The 18,846-nt window shown below is 36.9% G+C and overlaps 1 protein-coding gene across 1 annotated transcript; it reads right to left on the bottom strand.

The window, feature by feature from the left end:
• Positions 1-1,640: 1,640 nt before the first annotated feature.
• LOC145772815 (isochorismatase domain-containing protein 2-like) lies at positions 1,641-18,359 on the bottom strand. The gene is made up of 6 exons (XM_082584697.1): positions 18,221-18,359; positions 12,699-12,794; positions 5,524-5,684; positions 3,558-3,632; positions 2,531-2,644; positions 1,641-2,237 (listed from the first exon to the last, which is right to left on the bottom strand). Exons 1-6 carry the CDS (start codon positions 18,306-18,308, stop codon positions 2,166-2,168), a joined length of 606 nt encoding a protein of 201 aa, XP_082440823.1. The 5' UTR covers positions 18,309-18,359; the 3' UTR covers positions 1,641-2,165.
• Between the last annotated feature and the right edge of the window lie 487 nt (positions 18,360-18,846).

Below are 18,846 nucleotides of genomic sequence, written 5' to 3'. Positions count from 1 at the left end.
GTTGAAGTTATCCCACCTCAAACCATCTCAGAGGCTGGTTTCTGTCGTTGGAACATCACCCTTTCATTCAGTGGGATATCTTCTTTATTCTTTGCATAAAATCTTTCTGATGATTTTGCACAGCCTGGACAGTGAATAACTTTTTGTTTGTCCAAAGAACTGGTGGATGCGTGCCTCATGCAGTCAAGTGCACAACAGACTAAGGCGTTCGGTGAAGGCAAAGGGAGGATATATTGAAAAATAAGAGTAGGCTACATTTTGTTTATTTATAGGCTACTTTTCTTTGTATTTTTCTTCAACATGTGTAATTTTTTCCTTTTTGGATGTAGCCTATTGTTATTTCAATAAATATTTGTCTACGCTTGGCTTGATCACCCTGTAGGATAAGGCAGGAGTTCTCAAATTGTGCGTCGCGATAGCCTATCCTAGTGCGTAGTTTCAACTAAACAAACCACTAAAAAGAAAGAAAAAGGATGTCGTGAGTGTGCATTTTATTTTGCTTATTTACTGCCACCTAGTGTGTTGATCTTTATTCTGCAAGCATGTTCTTTGCTTTTGTTTTTTTTCCTATTAGAAGTGTGGTCCGGTCAATGTGTGTAATACTCTTTTCTTGTGGGTCCGGATCCACATTCCTTAGAATTATTCTCGGTTGCAAAATCTGACAAAATGGTAAGATATGCAAACATAAATTTGCCTGTCATCGCCTGCATAAGCATAAATTAGTCCATTAAAGCCAACACAAACATGAATTAGTCAGTGGCAGCCCACACAAACATGAATTAGAGCAGTGCTCTTTAGCTTTTTTTCTCGTAATATAACTTACATTTTTTTTCTAATTTCTCAAGAACTTTGTATTCTTTCCAAATAAAATGTTCAATTGAGTTTAGAAAAAAAAAAATGAAAACTCGCATTGGGTGGCTCGTAATGTTACAAAAAATGGTTGAACTAGTTTGTGCTAGACATTGGCGAAAAAACAGGGAACGTTATTTTTAATCGGTAGAGTGTCAAAATAGCTTTTGAATCATTTAGAGATCGAATTCTAGATTTTCCTTAGTGTTAATATACGAGCAGAAGCAGATCAAGAAAAATCTTTTGGGAGGCATCACAGTTTTATCGAGAGGAAAATTTTAAAAGTAGACAGTTTGAAAAGTGAAATCCTAAAAAGCAAACCGATTGTCAGGTCAATTTTGACGTAATTTTGAAGGATTTGTTTTAGAATTATGATGATAAAGATTTCTATCACATTTAGTTTAGTCTTGTAGGATAGGCTACAGTCTTTTATTGAAATTTTAAATCCATTCCTTAGTGTTTACGAATGCCCTTATAAGCACAGACAGGTAGCCTATACGCCACAAGACGTAAGATATACAAGACACATTTTACCTCGAACCACTATTAACATCGGAATATGTTAGCTTAACGTTTATCAATTGAGAAACAACGTGTCTGCTTTGAAATGTTACTTGTTAGGCTACATTATATTTTTTTAAAGTTAGCTTATTGATGGGTACACTAAAAATTCTTTCTTTAGAGACCACTGAAGAGAGCGCAAGTATTTCATGCAACCGGTTAGTTGAATGAAACAGCTTGCCAATGAACAAAGCAAGCGAAAAAATTTAGCACAAAAAACGGCGAAATTTTTTCTTGTAATGACGTCACGGACAACGCAGCTGATTGGTTGGCGGTGTTATTGCTGTGATTGGGATCTTACCGAGAATTGACTGTTTATTTGGCTACGGTTCCAGAAACATGAGAAACTGCCAGAATCAAACTTGCAAAAAAGTCTTCTGATATCGAGGGTAAAATTTTTTCGATCATTAAATGTTTGTATTTTACCAATACAAGTTTTGGAACTGTTTCCCATCATTCCTATTTGAAATGTTTATGGTTTAAACTAATTAGGAGCACGACCACAACCCAAATTAAGTGTGCTTGTAATGGCAGATGAGCTCCTGGCAAACTCATGCCCAAACTGGACGGACTAGGGTCAACCCTCCTAGAAAGAATGGATCAGTTAATGGGAGGAAGAGCAATTGAACTGATCAGCCTGACTAATTACTAAGAGTGTAACAATGTGGCACCACTTATTAATGTTGCGATTACTTTTAAATGCATGATGGCATAATTAAACAAAAGCGAAATTACGACTTAAACAAATAGAAAGATTACAAATGAGCTCCACTTAATCCTTGAAGGAGGTTGCTATCCGGTGATGACGTAGCGATTAATTTTTGAGCCTGAAAAGTACAAAACAAATTGTAACTCCAATGTAATGGATAAATAATAGCAAATCTGATACACGTTTGTCACATACAGTATTTCATTTATTAATATTTCAAACAAGCTGAAGTTTAATTCTTAATCTGAGTGATTGGTCCAGTGTCAGTGGTTCCTACAAACCGTGAGCTTCTAGGATTAAGCTTTCAAAGAGGCTAATGTCAGTCTACAGTATTTTCATGAAAGCTGAAAAGATTCAATCTATTCGTCATAAGAAATCTGATTAACTCCCTCACTACTAAAGAAGACTTACAGCTCTAAATTTTGGGTGCGCGGAGTCTCCAAGCATTTGCAACAAAACAGTCTCCGAGGTCGTAATAATGGCTCCCATCTGACGCATTGTGGCCAGCGAGTATAGCCGGTCCACCTGGAAAACAAAAAAGCATAGATACATCCAACAGTGCTGCACAATGCACAAACAGACAAAGCTTGGTAGATATGTGGCAATCAATTCAACAAAAACTCTTGATATAGGCAAATGGCAACGCGAGTTTCAATGTATAACAATAATAATCGAAAGATTGAGTTTTAATTTTAGCAGCATGATCGTTGCTTACTCACAAATGTTGATACAGACGAACTGTTTTACCCTGATGCTGCGAGTTCGCTGTGGAGGCTTTTTCTTATTTCTACTGTACACAGCAAACTCGCAGCATCAAGCTAAAACAGGTGGTTTGTATCAACATTTGTAAAATATTAATCATGTTCAATTTAGCGCTTATTGCGACCACACAATACACAGCTATTAGGCTACAGATGTGATGCAACTGGAAGCAGCGAAGCGACCAATAGCAGTCATCGAGTCAGTTGTTTCCGTTTTTTGCATGTCATCAAGTGTCTCGCCGAGACACACTGCGTGCTCTGGAGCGGTGAGAAACTGACCTCCTTTCGGGCGCCGGACACACGTCCTCACCGCTCGGCCAAGCAGGCTACATGTGTGACGTAGGCCAGTTTAACAAAGGTGAAGAGCGGTTTGAATTATTATCAATAGGTTCTTTATATCCACAATGGTATTTTCTTTGGTCACAATCTGATAAGGTTCAATCTTTTGTGGTATTCACTTCCTGTAGTTGAAGATTTAAATCAAGTGGACAAGACGCAAAGAAGCCAGCCTTCGTGTTCATCTTCAGGCATGGCTTCAAGCATATCGTCAAAACCACATGCTCTTGGGTAGTGTCGAACCGACGCCCTTTCGCACGTCGTACCAGGACTCTCACCACTCGGCTATGTAGTCGACAAGATTCGATTGATTTAGCGCATTACTACAATGAATTACATACCTGACTTCTTGAAGACACAGCGTCAGCTACAACATGGACCTCATAATTTCGCTCCAATAAGTCAGTCGTAGTCCTCTACGGAAACAAAGTAATATTCTGATAAGCAACGTATATAGAGAAAAATGAAAAGTTTTAGTATCCCTTGAAATGTAAAATATTTGTGGATATAACCTACAGTCATTTTTGAAAAATCCACAAACAGGCAAGAATCAATTTTAAGCAGCGCCCTAAATGCAGTAAAGGCTGATTTTGAGTGACGTTTCTTTTCATTACAGTACTAGTCGGTGAGCAATTCCTTATTCAAGAACGACTATTGTTAAATTTGCTTGCCTAGGACCAACATTGGCACATCGTCGCCCGAGCATCAATCATTAAACCATAAAGAACTTGCAAAACTAAAAGTTTAATTGAAGAAAATGTTCTGGTTTCAGTACATTCATCACAGATATACAAAGAGTAATAATACAAAACTTGAATAATTCTATGGAAAGTTGAATGATAAAGAGTTTGCCCCCAGACAACAGACGTGAGCTGTGACCTTATTGCTCAAACAACTACCTAGTACCTATGCATAACATGCTTGAAACTAGCCAAGGTTTCAGAAGGCGTGACGACATTTTTCTCACTGCAAAGTTGCTTTAGTAGTTCGTAATGTGATGTTTAACGCACCTTGTGTGATGTTTATTGTTTAATGTTTATATAGTTATGTCATAGTCCGATACAACTTCACTGTATCACCCATCATTTTCGGGAGGCGCCAGACTATAGAAATGTCCGAAAAGGTGCGCGGAGGAAAAAGGGTGAGAACCACTGCTTTACATTAATGAAGTGTAACTGTTTTTCTCTTGTTGAGTTCAGTTTGTTTTTATTTCTGACCATCCCAACGACACGAGAAACCACCACTATATTGCTCGGGATGTCGCTGTTATACTGACGGCTGTATATGAGCGGCTCTACGACCGCAACACGCTCACAAAAAGTGCATTAGGCAGTGACCTAAACGTTGTTGTAAAATTTTAGCATGTAAATCCACTTTTGATATAGTAACTTGAACTTGACCACAGCCAAACACACAGTTTGCACAGAAACGTCCGGCTCGACACAGGCCTCTCAAAAGTTATATTTTTAACAACTAACCATATAAGTTACGTGTGTTAAAAAGTTTGGGTGTTGATCAGAAGTGTTATTTTTTACACTTCTTAACTGCCATCTACTTTTACACTTCTTAACTGCCATCCCAATTGACACAAGTTCCCATCATCAGACGAACGTTGCAACTATTGTTAGAAAAGAAAAACATATAACAAAATCTTGCATCAAATCATTACATACTACATTTATTAGGCTTAGAACTAGTAGTAACTCACTGCTTAGTGCTTAGCAGTAGCATTTTTCAGATGAATGTAAATAACCAACTAATCTTCAAACTAATAAAAAAATGTTATGGCTAAATTTACAAAATAAGAGTCGTTTTTACCTAAAAAACTCGTTTTACATTTACAGGGGTCCCGCTCAAGATTTTCCCATTGTTTTATGATTTTATGCTAATCAAAAATTTTATGTTTTTTTTTGGCTATTTTACGATTTTTTATCAAAATTTTATGCTTTTTTTATGATACACTATTTTTGATTTTTACATGCTCAGTTCTCCATCACAACTAAACTTTATGACTTTTTATGATTATTATATGTCTAAATTTTATGCTATTTTATGATTTTCTCCAAATCAAGCAAAATTTTATAATTGCATGCCGAGTAGGAGTGCTACATTTACAAAAAACTTTTTGCTCACACAAAGCTGAATGGGTTGGGTCACTGGGTGTAATTAAACATATTTTTTACAATCTTGCACATTTCAATTCACATTACTACACCACTTGCTGTAATTGATACTACAGTTCGCAATGCTAGAATAATTTCAACTTTCCATTCAATCTAAAACAAAAACTCATGGTTCAGAACTCACCAATATGCAAGCTTGTGCTTCTATTCCACAAAGCACAATTGATTTGATTTTGTTTTCCTTTAATTCTTTTTCAACTTGCGGTAGTACCATCGAAAAACAACTTTTTTCAAACTTTTTAGCATTGCTTACATCGCCCAACTCTGGGACTGTTGGACCAAGACCTAGAAGGCAAAAGTCGCTTGCAAAAATTGTAGCTTTAGGTTGTTTTCGCACTTAAATATCAATTTTTATATTAAATGCAACATTACTTAAATTTTAAGCCACCCATGGCTTAAAAATAGAATCAAACTTAGGTTTTTTGCTTCAATTCAACCCCTTAATAAAGAAGATTTCGCAAGTGCTGCTCTCACATGTGTGAATTTTAAAAAGCGTTTGATTCAGTGGAGAAAAACTGTTTAACTTTCTTAAAACATATTTGGTATCCTTCAAAATATGGTTTGTGCAATTAAACCCTTGTATTGTAACAAAATACCAGCGCAAAAGTTGTCACTAATGATGGCCAAACAGATTTTTGTAAAATCCACACTGGTGTACAACAAGGCGACACTCTTGTACTATATTTTCCTATTATTGTGCTTGATTGTGCCTTGAGAATAGCTATTGAGCAAAATCTACATTTGGGTTTCTTATTGAAACAAAACACATCACCAAAGATATCATGAAACATTTATCACTACTGTAATACCAACATTGCAAACAACATTGCTTTGATATCTGACATCATTACTGAAGACGACAAGCTTTTGCTCTTAGTAGAATCTGCTGCATTAGACATTAGAGTGAAAAGGAATAAAACTAAAACACAATTGGTATCCAGCACCATTATCAATTTAAAAGTAACTTGTATATATCAAAAAAATTCATGATGTTACCAGTAAATATTTTGGTTCTTGGATTGGTTCTAGATAGAATAATATAAACTCACAAAAAGCAAAGGCTTAGGGCCTTAGGCAGTCAGCTAATAAATTAAATTTGGTATGGAAATCAAAAATTACAAAGAAAATACAATTTTTCCGGGCAACATTTGAAAGCGTATATATATGGAGAATCGCCTCATTGGCTGCTACACTAGACTTCCAAGAAAGGCACTTAACATTAGTTGAAAGCAGCACTTCAGATATAAAAATCTTTACAGTGACCTGTCACTTCTCCCTAAGACGGGTCTGCTACTATTCGGCTAGTCCGACTGGGCTAGTCCGATTCGGCTAATCCGATTCGGCTGCAGCCCGATTCGGCTAGTCCGATTGGGCTAGTTCCCTATTTGGCTACAGTCTTTATCAGTTAGTTCTCTATTCGGCAATTTTTTGAAAATCAAACGATAATCCTTCTGTAATCCAACAAAATTCTTCTGTAAATCCAACGACGCCTTCTGTTTATTTAGAGAATTTTGTATTTTATTCCACAATATGGTTTCTTTTGCATTCCGACAAAGAAAAACAAATTGAAATGAAATTTAGCGAAAAATGTTTGAACTATTAAATTGAACTGTTTGCTCACATAAAATCGACAACAATGCCTTCTGTTTATTTAGAGAATGTTGTATTTTATTCCACAATATATTTTCTTTTATATTTGAAATAATCGAAGCTTTAGATGAGTGGGGTTTACACCTAACCACTGAGATCTTAAATCATATTTATGACACCGGAAACATCTATAGTGATATGGTACGTTCCATATTCATAACTTTACCAAAGAAAACCGGAGCAACAGAATGCTCACTCCACAGAACAATTAGCCTTGTGAATCATTTAACAAAGATCTTACTCCGAATCATGATGATGAGATTGAGACCAAAACTAAAATCAGAAATTTCAACAGCACAGTTTGGAATTGTTCAAAACAAAGGGACCACAAAAGGAATTTTTACATTAAAAATGATAACAGAGTATGTCCGATTCTTCTGTGTATTTAGAGAATTTTGTATTTTATTTTACAATATCGTTTCTTATGCATTCTTGCATTTTATCCAGTGTTTACCTTTGAGTGCCTTCCCAGACGGCAAAATCCGTCATTTTAAAAAATTAAAAATGACGAATTTTGTTGTCTGAGTTAGTTCAAAATATGTTTTTTACATCAAAACAACATTTTTCATTATTAACAATAGAGGTTTATGAGATATATAAATAGAAGTGTTTTGTTAGTTGCTCGAGTGTGTTATTGTTCAAAATACATGTAAAAACTTACATACGAGTTATTAATTACGGGGATAGCATAAATTTGATGCTCTAAAACAAAGTCATTATATTATCATAATAGTATTATAGTCAAACTGGCAAATGAGCGAACGACAGTTTTTTATGATAATACGCGGTCCATCAATTTAGAGTACTAACCGGCGGTAAGTATTAACCGGCGATTCAATTCGATAATATCAAACCTCCATCTTTACACTCTGACAACAAAAAAAAATTAGGCCTCTATCACGTGAAAGTTACGAGTAATTAAGCATTGATTTCAACGACCTAATTCTTGGGAAAAAATCAACTTTACGACCGGTATTGCAAACTTTGATCTTCCGCTTTGCAAGGCAACTTGATAGTTACTTTGCGCTTTAGTCCAACGTAGAGTGGTTTCACTTTAACCTGAATAAAAAAAATGTCTATTTTCTGACTTTCTTTCCCAATTAAAATCATTAATCAACGCATTCGAAAAGGTTTTCCAGAATTTTGTTATTGTGCGGTGACATGCACTTCTGTGGTAAACAACTTTCCACTTTTTTCTCCGCTATTCTCTTTTAAATACCAGCGCGTAATTAGGAGTGGTAATTACGCAATTCATTATGATGCAACCAAAGGCTTTAATTTATCGCACGGCTCACCCATCGGTAAGATCCGCCATTTTTACATTGATTTAACGTATTTTCTCCGCTATTCTCTTTTAAATACCGGCGCGCGTAATTAGGAGTGGTAATTACGCAATTCATTATGACGCAACCAAAGGCTTTAATTTATCGCAGGGCTCACTCAGACAGTAAGATCCGCCATTTTTACATTGATTTAACGTCTGCAGACGTTGAATCGTTGTAAAAATGACGGATTTTGCCGTCTGGGAAGGCACTCAAAGGCAAAAGAAACGATAAATTGTGGAATAAAATACAAAATCTCTAAATAAACAAAAGGCGTCGTTGGGTTTAGAATTTTGTAATAGTTGAGGATTCTAATATATTCTAAGTCAGTGGTTCTCAACCTTTTTGTCTTAGTGGACCCCTTTTGGATTCTTCGAAGCGGTCGCGGACCCCTAAACATTCAATTTGAAATTTTGGTATATTGCGTTTCCTTATGGAATCATATGTTACATAAGTTTCAAAGCAACACACGTAAAAGAATTTGCTGAATTCGCAACGCACTTGACGATTGATGAGATTGACGAAATTATGTTATGACTTATGAGCTATATGTTGGCACACAGGATCAAACATCGGTAAGCTATATGCTCATTTGATGTTTTTCTATAACTTTTATCACAAGTTAATAGAACACTTGCGACTGTTACAAAGAATTTCTCCCTTTTTTATTTGAAATCAATATTAATTCGTTATCATCACAGTCATTGCAAAACTGTGAGTAGTGATAGACTGCTGACTAACGTTTGCATTTCTAAGTTAAGCATTGATCAACAATCTGCTGTCTTAAAAGAATTTAGTTGAACATAGCCAACATAGCCTTATTAAAAGGTTTAAGTAATTTATATGATATTTTAGTTAAGAAACCAAACCTTTGTGCAATGTCCTTTGAAATTTCAAACGACGCACCAGTGCGTTGCGACTTACAGTTTAAGAATCACTGTAGACTAATACAGGGGTGTGCAACGTGCCGCCCGCGAAGATGTGCCAATTTTGAATTGTGTGCGGCCCGCGAAACGTGTTTTTAATTTAGTTTAGTCTGGCACGTGTGAACAATTCATTGTGGAGTGGATTATTGTAGATTTCGCACCTTCTGTTAACCATTTTAAAAGTCTCCCACCGGCCACCGCTAATGCATTGTATTTAATTATTTGGAACGTAAAATGTATGGTCACATAAAAGGCATTATGAACAAAGTACGACTTTGGAAAGCTCACGTACAGACAGGAAATCTTTTCCACTTTCCAACTTTAAGAGACTATGGAATGCATCCTGAGAAGAAAACTGAATTTGCTGACCAACTTGAAAAATTGTTGTATGAATTTTTGGCTCGTTTCAAGGACTTCAAATCTCATGAACATTTGTTTGGTATATTCGCTTCGCCATTCAACACAGACATTAACAAAGCACCAGAAGATATAACTTGAACTGATTGATCTTCAAGAGAAAACGGATTTGAAAGCAAAGTATTTAGAAATGAATCTTGGAGATTTTTACCGAAAACATTTCAACTAAGATGACTTTCCACATTTGAAAAATCCATGGCTTCAAAATGGCACTTTTTGTCTCAACGTATTTGTGCGAACATTTTTTTCTAAAACGGGCATCATGAAATCTCTCTATTGATCGGTTCTGACAGACGAACACTTGGAAAATGGACTTCGAATTGCGATCACTTCCATTAAAGTAAATTTGGAAAAAGCCGTCGGGAAAAGCAGCCAGCTGCAAACTTCTCACTGGGCTCGTTTAAAGACTGTGTGACAATAAACTTGAATAGCAGTTTTCTTCAGAAATTTATGCGTCCTAACTTATTATTTCTGGAAGGAGATAACCCCTAATATAAGAATAACAAAAAAACTACTCTTTTGTGCCTGCAACTACTAGAAATCATATGTTAAATAAACGTGTGGCCCGCGGTTCCACCCAGTTTTATATATCTGGCCCTTCTGTAATAAAGGTTGCACACCCCTGGGCTAATACATAAACAAAGCACAAACAATTTCTTAATTTATCCGTCATGTTGAAAACTCGGAAACTTTCGCGGACCCCCGGAAATCGCTTCACGAACCCCTTGGGGTCCGCGGACCCCCGGTTGAGAACCACTGTTCAAAGTTTACATGCAGACGGCGACGCAGGATGCATGTCAATTTTATCTGAGCAAACATTAACAGTTCAAAAATAAATTGAACAAACAGTTCAATTTAATAGTTCAACCATTTTTTGCTAAATTTCATTTCAAGTTGTTTTTCTTGTAAATACAAAATTCTCTAAATAAACAGAAGACGTCATTGGATTTACAGAAGGATTTTGTTGGATTACAGAAGGATTATCGTTTGATTTTCAAAAAATTGCTGAATACGAACTAACCGATATAGACTGCAGCCAAATAGGGAACTAGCCCAATCGGACTAGCCGAATCGAGCTGTAGCCGAAAAGGTTAAAGGGGACCTGAAATGAAAAATTAAAATTTTTTTGGTGATTCTTTAGTGTTTAAGTACATATTATATATATTTTTCAAAAATTTTTTTTGATATGCCTTTTTGTTTAAGAGATATAACCAAATGAAAATCGGCCACCTGATGGCGCTATGTGTCTCGTGACGTCATCGGCTGGCAACCAAGTAAACAGCTTCATCCATTTGCCTTAGAAACGTCGCATAGGTCATTGTATATTGAGCATAAACATAAACAAGACAACGATTTCTCTTTGAACCAAAAAGACGGCGACTTGACAGCGAAGAACATCATTCTGATTCGTGCTCTGACAACACCAGTTCAGACAGCAGTCGGATGGAAAATTTGCATTGAAAAAAATGCAGGATAATAATTTGCTTGAACCAAGTGGTTTATATCAACTAAAAGTAGCCTATGTATTCAGAGTTGCCTAATATGCCTTTGCCTACCCTGCCAATGTTTTACTGTCCTACTGACCTGTTTCAAAGTCTTGTTGTTTTCTCGCTTTGCTATTCGATCCAAACGACCGATCGTACTCACAGACCTGTACCTAGGTCGAACGAGTTTTGTGGGTACTGTACTGTATTGACAGTGGCTTTCACATATCTTGAAAAATTAAAGACAGAAGAAACAGCTTTAGGGATGAGCAGGTGTTTGGACGGTGCACGGTCGTTTGGTCGACAGGACGTTAGGTCGACAGAACGATTCATTTTTGGGTTAGGGTTAGAGTCAGGGTTAGATTAGGGTTATGGTTAGTTAACTAACCCTAACCCTAAAATAAATCGATCTGTTGACCTAACGTCCTGTCGACCAAACGTCCTGTCGACCAAATGTCTGTCGATCAAACGTCCTGTCAACCAAATGACCGGGTACCGTTTGGACTTGGTGCCTTGTAGCTCTGCCTGTAGATCGCGTTGGTAATCGCTTGCCAGAAAATGATTGGTGCACACACGGCAGTGCTTGTTTACAGGTGGGTTTTTGAGTTTCATCGCTGAGATCCATTTCTTCAGCTTGTCGTCATTATTCAGAGGTAAACGATGAAAGATTTGACGATTTCCCGGTTAGTACAACCGGGAGCCATACAAGTAGCCACCATTTTAAGGGTGTAAAAACTCCCTCAGCACAAAATTGTTCGCTGTTTCGGTAGCCTACGCGATTTGTTCCTTGTGTTTGTACGCAAAACAATAGACCTTGGATGCCGCTTTGCCAGCTAATGACGTCATCAAAAATTTTGACCAATCAGAATCATTCAATTCAAAAAAGTTTTTTTTAGGTTTTTTAATTAATGGTAACACAAAAAATAAAAAAATTGTTGAAAAACGTTTTATTTCAGAAAGATCTACAAATACAAAAGCTATGTATTTTCGTTGCAGTGCACCTTTAATAGCCGAATCGGACTAGCCGAAGCGGGCCATTCCGCCCTAAGACAATCCAACGACAAAGATTAGAGCTGGCATGGTCATTGGTCACTGCTTTAAAAGCCAACAGGAAATTGGTAATCTTCTTTTTTTGGGAAGCAAACCACGACATGAGAAATGGGGTGAACAGGAAAATAAACTTTCAGCAATTTAAACAAGACACTGGAGTACTACAGAAACATGAAGTGTCACATTTGATGATTAAGGATGATTGGAGAAACGATGTTGATGGTATCCGGGCACACACAAATGGATGAGGATGATTGATGAGGTAGACAATTAAAAAAAATAGTTTTGTGTGTGACAATATGTTTCAAGCAGTTTTGGATTTTTGTTAGATGCTTGAAAAACTAAAAAAAAATTATAAATCCCAATGTAGATTAAGCAGCAAAATAACCTAAGTCAGCACTCTTCCAACTTTACCTACTTGAAGAAACATTCTCTCTCAAGCGACCATACCTTTAGGATATTGTTCAGTCAGAATTGTTGGTAACTCAACTATCTTTGCAAACTCATTCATTCTTTTTGCAACTTCAATTATTTGAGGAAAGAACACTGTAAAAACAAAAGCCTTGAATAAGCGATTCATTTCATCATTTAGTTGTAAACAGGGCTGCGATTTTTGCCTTTTTTGTCGGAAATGCCGCTCGACACGCGCCGTCACTATTCGACAAACGCCGTGCGTTACGGGAAAAAAAACTGAGAAAGGACATCAAGTCAGCTCGAAAAACAATCCAGGGGGAGCATCACATGATGCAGTCATAAGAGTGCCGACTTACGTAAATTTCCTTGCGACAGGTACTTCAAGGCAAGGCCTAAAAGCGACGCTTCAAGCGAGAAATTCCCAAGGCGTCTACGCCGTCATTTTGAATACTGCGGAAAAACGCTTTGATTGAAGTTCTAACGCCTGGCATCAATCATTTTGCCACCCACGTTTCGTACTATTCGACACAACGGGTTTCTTTTATAGATGAATTAACTTAGGCTAATTTTAGTTGTCAACGTCTATGCCAGTTTGTATTTCGCCGTATAAGCTAATTAACAAATTTGACTCTGTGTTATTGCAACAACAGCACGCTCTTCAACAGCTACAAGTGATGAGCTCTCTGGTTTTCGCCATCTTCTAGAGTCCGAGAGTGCGGTCTGCGGATGTTAACCAGGAACGCCTCATTTCGTTGTAGGCTACCACACACTTCATCAGCGTCTAGCATCCAAAGAGCCCTTTCCTCCGATGAAAAGTTTGTGGTACAACGTCCTCACAAAGGAAAAATTTTACCAGGATTTAAGTGAGCTCATGCACTTCTGCTTGAAGTACTTGGTGCGCTGTTGCAAGTTGCAACGAATGTATCGTCGAGTCTTTCTGCTCCAGCTACGCACTGCACAACTCGCGAAAAAGGCCACTGTCTGACGAAGCTATGCAAAATAAACTATATATTCATTGGCGTGTGCGGCCCACCGATTTCACTGGCAAAACCATTGTTGCAAAAAGCACTTGACTACCTGTTTCCAAACGGTTGGCATATTCATCTTAAAAAAAGTAACCCAAATCTCCGGTCTAAAGTCATACAGAGTCAGCAAAAATAAAATTCTTGTAGCAAGCATGCCCTGGCATTAATGTTTGTCTTGTTATTAATATTCGTTCCATTCAATGTTATTAATTAATTCGTTCTTGTATTACGGTACTGTACGACTGCACGTGATTACGTTTAGTTTGTTGCAATGTTGTACGAAGAGGCTTGTTTGCCATCTCGGCACACCTTAAACGCTTTAACATTACGCCGTTGTTTCGTATTATTGTGGTATTGTTCTGTTTTCTTTTATCTGCAGTTAATTTTTCGCTTTATCTTCGCTGTGTTTTTTGGTAACTTGCGTATTTCGCTCTTACTGTGTTTGCGTGCGGGACCAGGTACGTGCACTGCATATTAGGGTGGTCCTCAAATGTATGGTAAAATTTTAAAGTTGGAAAAGTTTGGTTCTTACCCTCTCATTTGGTTCCTTTTCACTAAAAAACAGTTCACTAAAAGTTTGAAGTATTTTGATAAAGGTTTAGAGGTGCCACATGACCAGAGAAAATTGACAAAAATACGAAAATTTTGTCAAAATATATGTCTTAAAAACAAAACCTCAACAATTTACAATGTACTGCAAATACAAATGAAGACAAATAGGCTAGGCAACAATCTTGCCAAATTAGGCAGTAGCAACTACTCAGCTCTGGTCTGTAGTGGGCTATAAAACATACTGTAATGATATGCTAACAAGTTAGATCGCACCCACTTAGAGTGGATACATTTACATGTCCCGTATACCAAAATATAGTTCAGTCTGTGGACTTTAAGTGCTTCTCAATATTCTTTTTATTGCAATTTGGAAGATCACATCGGTGCTGCTCTACAGAATATATATACTGCATTTGATCTTCAACTTTTGTCAGAAAATTGTTAAAATTTTGCATCAATGCAACACCTCTTTCAGCAAAATCGTTGATCACATGAAGACCACTAACAATGCTTTCTGCCCTCTTTACTTTCATCCAAATCCCATGCTACAACTTCCACCTTTAGAAAGTCAGATGGTAAATCCAGAATCTGGAATAATCGCATGCTATTGGATGTGACAAAGTCTGATGAATCTTTTGAAGGGACATCATCTGGCAATGTAGAGATACGCTTTAATGGTAGACTACTCATACTGTTATGGGTCAAGGCAAAAACCATAGCTTCTTTTTCAATACTTGAAACGCCATCATCAAAAAATGCAACGCCAATGTGTTCTTAACCTATGTACCATAAGTGCCTTAAGAATGTTTTCATTGCTTCTTTGGCTACCACTGAATCATGCTGCTGATATTCTTTTAGTCTTTTTAACTATTGCAGATCATTCCATGAGGCGCATATTGTTAGAGAAGCAGTAAACCAAGATGTTAGGTATAATATACTTTTAACACAAAATGTCATTTTTTGAAACCACATTACTCTTTATTGGTCAAATCAAAAGTCTGCATTCTGAGCAGCCAAATCTTCAATGCATATATAGCAGTGGCCATCCATCTTGCCACTAGGATGACGAAACCGAATGCCATGTGGTGGACTGGTGGTGCTCCATTAAGAATTATGATCAAGGAACTCTTGATAGTCATCTCTTGGTTGAGTGTTGCCAACTGGTCCTTGCAAAAACTAATGATCTCATCAGCACAGCAGAATTCATCATTTTCTAAGGTGACATAACAATCTTTGTCAAAACTATCCCACTTTGCTTTAAATCGCTTAAAACAAGAGAATGTCCGATCCAGATGATGGCCCAAGACATGTTAAGAACGCTCTTTGCAACACAAGTTCTAGAATATGGTGACTACAAGCAAAATGGAGCAAGCCCTTGTTTAATTCTTTTGCAGTTAAGATAAAGGCACCAGACTTAACACCAGCGTTGCTGGGTGTCGTGTCAAAACACATTGCTCTTACATTGTCAACAACACCCCATACTATTACTCCATTAGCTTGCGCACTTCCTAATGGAGACTGCAACTTTGGCACTCCAAGCAATTTGTTAGTAGCCATTCCAGTGACAATTACTGGTAACCGCTCAACTTTTTTTTACCAGTTATATCTGGAAGGAGTTTTCCATCCCAGTGAACTGTGAGTATAGAGTCATGAACAAATTCATCCATCATTTTTATGGAGATCTCTTGCCTATGATGGATTCTTGCCCTACGTACTAATGAGCGATTGAGGGCTATTTCATCAAGGTCACATCCCAAACTGTTAGGGGTGCGACATACAGTATGTAGCCTACTCTTTAACCTGTGAAATACAACTACAATAGCAAACAATCTAATCAGTAATCACTGAACAGTCTTTTGTGAAATGTTCTAAAATATAGCCCACTGAACTTAACATATTTGCTTGGTAACAAAAAGAAACAGCTTTCTTAGTGAACAAGTGCCACTGCTATGCCTTGTATTGATACTAAATAAAGTCATGGAAAGCTGAGAAGAAGCCGCAGGGTTGCATCATGCTGTGATTGGAAGAATAACCCCTTTTATAGAAAACTACTTCTTTAATAGGTGCAATTAAATAAATGAATACAATTTCAGCCACAAGCAGGCTGCCTGCAGTAAAGCAAAGATAATTCACTGAAGCAACATAGGGCAAAAAAGTTTGATTTTAACCCTATTTTCAGTTTTTTTGCATTTACTCAAAAATTAAAGCAGTTAGAGCATACTTTCCTCTTGAGTACAGATAGGAATGTGGTTGCTTTGCATCTTTTGACACCAAGCACAGTTCTCTATCTCATCTGGGTCTGGAGTTATGTAAATTTAAGCAAAAATTCCCTGCGACCCCCCAGCTTGATTTTCAACTTCATTGTGGCACCCCTAAACATAGTCCAATGGGTCTCAACTTTTTATAGGTTTAGTTTTAAGTCATTTAGAGACTTTTCAAGTTTTTAAAGGGTAAGACATAGCAATTTCAAAAATTCGATTTTGGGGACCATTCTACTGCATATAATATATAATTATTTACAAACTAAGCGAGACTAAAGAGATGCCAAAGGAAAAAAAATCTCTATCACGCATTAGGTTACGCCAACGGAATAGCCTAATGGCTTTTTTCTTTTGCAAGCCTCTATTTCGTGTTTAAAACAGCTCTCTTCCCGGAGCAAAACAAATAATATACACGTCCGGTAGACGTACACAACTTAGCGCTTGATACTCCTTTGCATTCACTCAACCAGCATGCCATTAAGTGACTCTGACGTACTTCCACACTTGTGCGGTAATTCGCGACCAAACGCTTATCTGACTCTTGTGACGTCATATTACTATTCGACAAACAAGCTCAGAAATTTTGGTTGTTCGAGAAGAAAAAATCACAGCCCTGGTTGTAACTATATCGAAAGTTAGAACAATGGTTCTATTATGAGACAACATATCATTTAATGCACATCAACTAGAATATGGTAGGCTGCAACAAAAAAGCACTTTTTGTTCACAGTAACAAAGGTTAATAATCTATAAATACAGTAAATATTCAACACATATTATATATATATATATATACAATAGACATTGTTAAATATTTCTAATATAGCAAGATTATACTAATAAAATAATAATACAAACATGAAACATCTTATGTAAACAAAAAGAAACTTATATCATAGAGTCCATGTAGGCTACTAGTACTATTCTGCGACCATCAATGTAACTGTCCAGATCTACTTCACAAATTTGCAAATATTTTGCAATTGAAAATAATTGGACAAAAAGAAAACTAACAGTTTATTTATCAATACTGTTATCACAACTTGAGTAAGTTTTATCTTTTTACACCAACTACGAGACTTAGTTTTTGGTTTTGAAATTATTATCTTTTTAGAAAAGCTCGGTTTTTGATAAAAAAAAAAAATGGCATCCTGACTTTCTACTTCTAGTCACATAAAAATAACGCAGTGGCTATTTTTACCATATTATACAGTATATATATGTAGCCTATATATATTGTGAATATAGCTTCTGAGGCTATATGCACAATGCACACGTCCAGTCGTCTACTTGAGCATGACATATTCATTTCATTTCTGATAAAAGCATGTCTCGTTAACATATTTATTTTTATGCAGCTTGAAACTTTGGATGCCATTTTCAATTTTATTTTATAAAAAACGAAGTTTTCTGAAAACAAAATTTAAAAACCAAAAAACAAGTCACATAGGCTACTGACCTACTGACAAGTCACATAGGCTACTGTAGTAGTGTTAGTTAGTGTACCGTAAGTTATTACAACTTGCACAAGTTGTAATACTATGTATATAATATACCGTATTATTGATAAACTGTTGACAAATTATTGACAAATTATTTTCAATTGCAAAATATTTACAAATATGTAGAGTGGACGCAATTACCTGGATGGTCGTAAATGTGCACATAGATCCTATAAGGCAGTAGAAAAAGTTAACTGGCCTACCATACGGTACCGTACCTATGTTTGAACGAAACTTCTCCTGCATGTCACACAAAAAAAGAGAGGTGCTTTTTTCACACAATCTTCCTAAATTTCTTGCAGCCATGTCATAAATTAATAAACTATTACACTAATCTCAAACACCACAACTGAATGCAAGATTGAAATTTAAGGATTTTGAGGGTCTGCTACTATTCGGTGAGTCCGATTCGGTGAGTCCGATTCAGTGAGTTCCTAACCTCTAACCCCTAACCTTAACCCCTAACCCGGCAATGATAATTAGGCTACGGTACCCGATAATTTAAAAAAAAAATTGAAAAAATCCCCCATTAAGGGATCAGGGATTTCGAGATACGTTGCATCCTTTGTAAGGAACCTATTTTGTCCCCTGAACAAAATTTTACCCCGAGTCGGCTGCATAGCCGAGTGGTGAGAACATTGGAACGCCAATCGAGAGGGCGCCGGTTCGACACCACTCAAGAGCATGCGCTGTGTCTGTGGCAGGACACTTTAAGGCAGGGGTCGGCAAACTTTCTGTACTACTGGGCCAAATCTACAAACTTCCGGTAACGTGCGGGCCGCATAAATTTCAACCTATAAACAATCGCCACATTATCCTTAAAATCATGGCGCACCTGCAACTC

This window comes from Aplidium turbinatum, chromosome 6 (genome assembly GCF_918807975.1).
Source record: "Aplidium turbinatum chromosome 6, kaAplTurb1.1, whole genome shotgun sequence".
NCBI classification, from domain to species: Eukaryota; Metazoa; Chordata; class Ascidiacea; order Aplousobranchia; family Polyclinidae; genus Aplidium; species Aplidium turbinatum.
Note: the sequence above shows the minus strand (reverse complement) of the source record. Positions and strands in the feature narration are given on the sequence as shown.

What these genes read in the sequence shown, in the direction of transcription:
- LOC145772815 (XM_082584697.1), bottom strand. Translation starts at nt 18,308, where the DNA reads ATGGCTGCAAGAAATTTAGGAAGATTGTGTGAAAAAAGCACCTCTCTT. An exon ending in GAAGTTTCGTTCAAACATAG is followed by an intron (nt 12,795 to 18,220) that starts GTACGGTACCGT and finishes TTGTTTTTACAG; the next exon opens with TGTTCTTTCCTCAAATAATT. An exon ending in AAGCACAAGCTTGCATATTG is followed by an intron (nt 3,633 to 5,523) that starts GTGAGTTCTGAA and finishes TTGTTTCCGTAG; the next exon opens with AGGACTACGACTGACTTATT.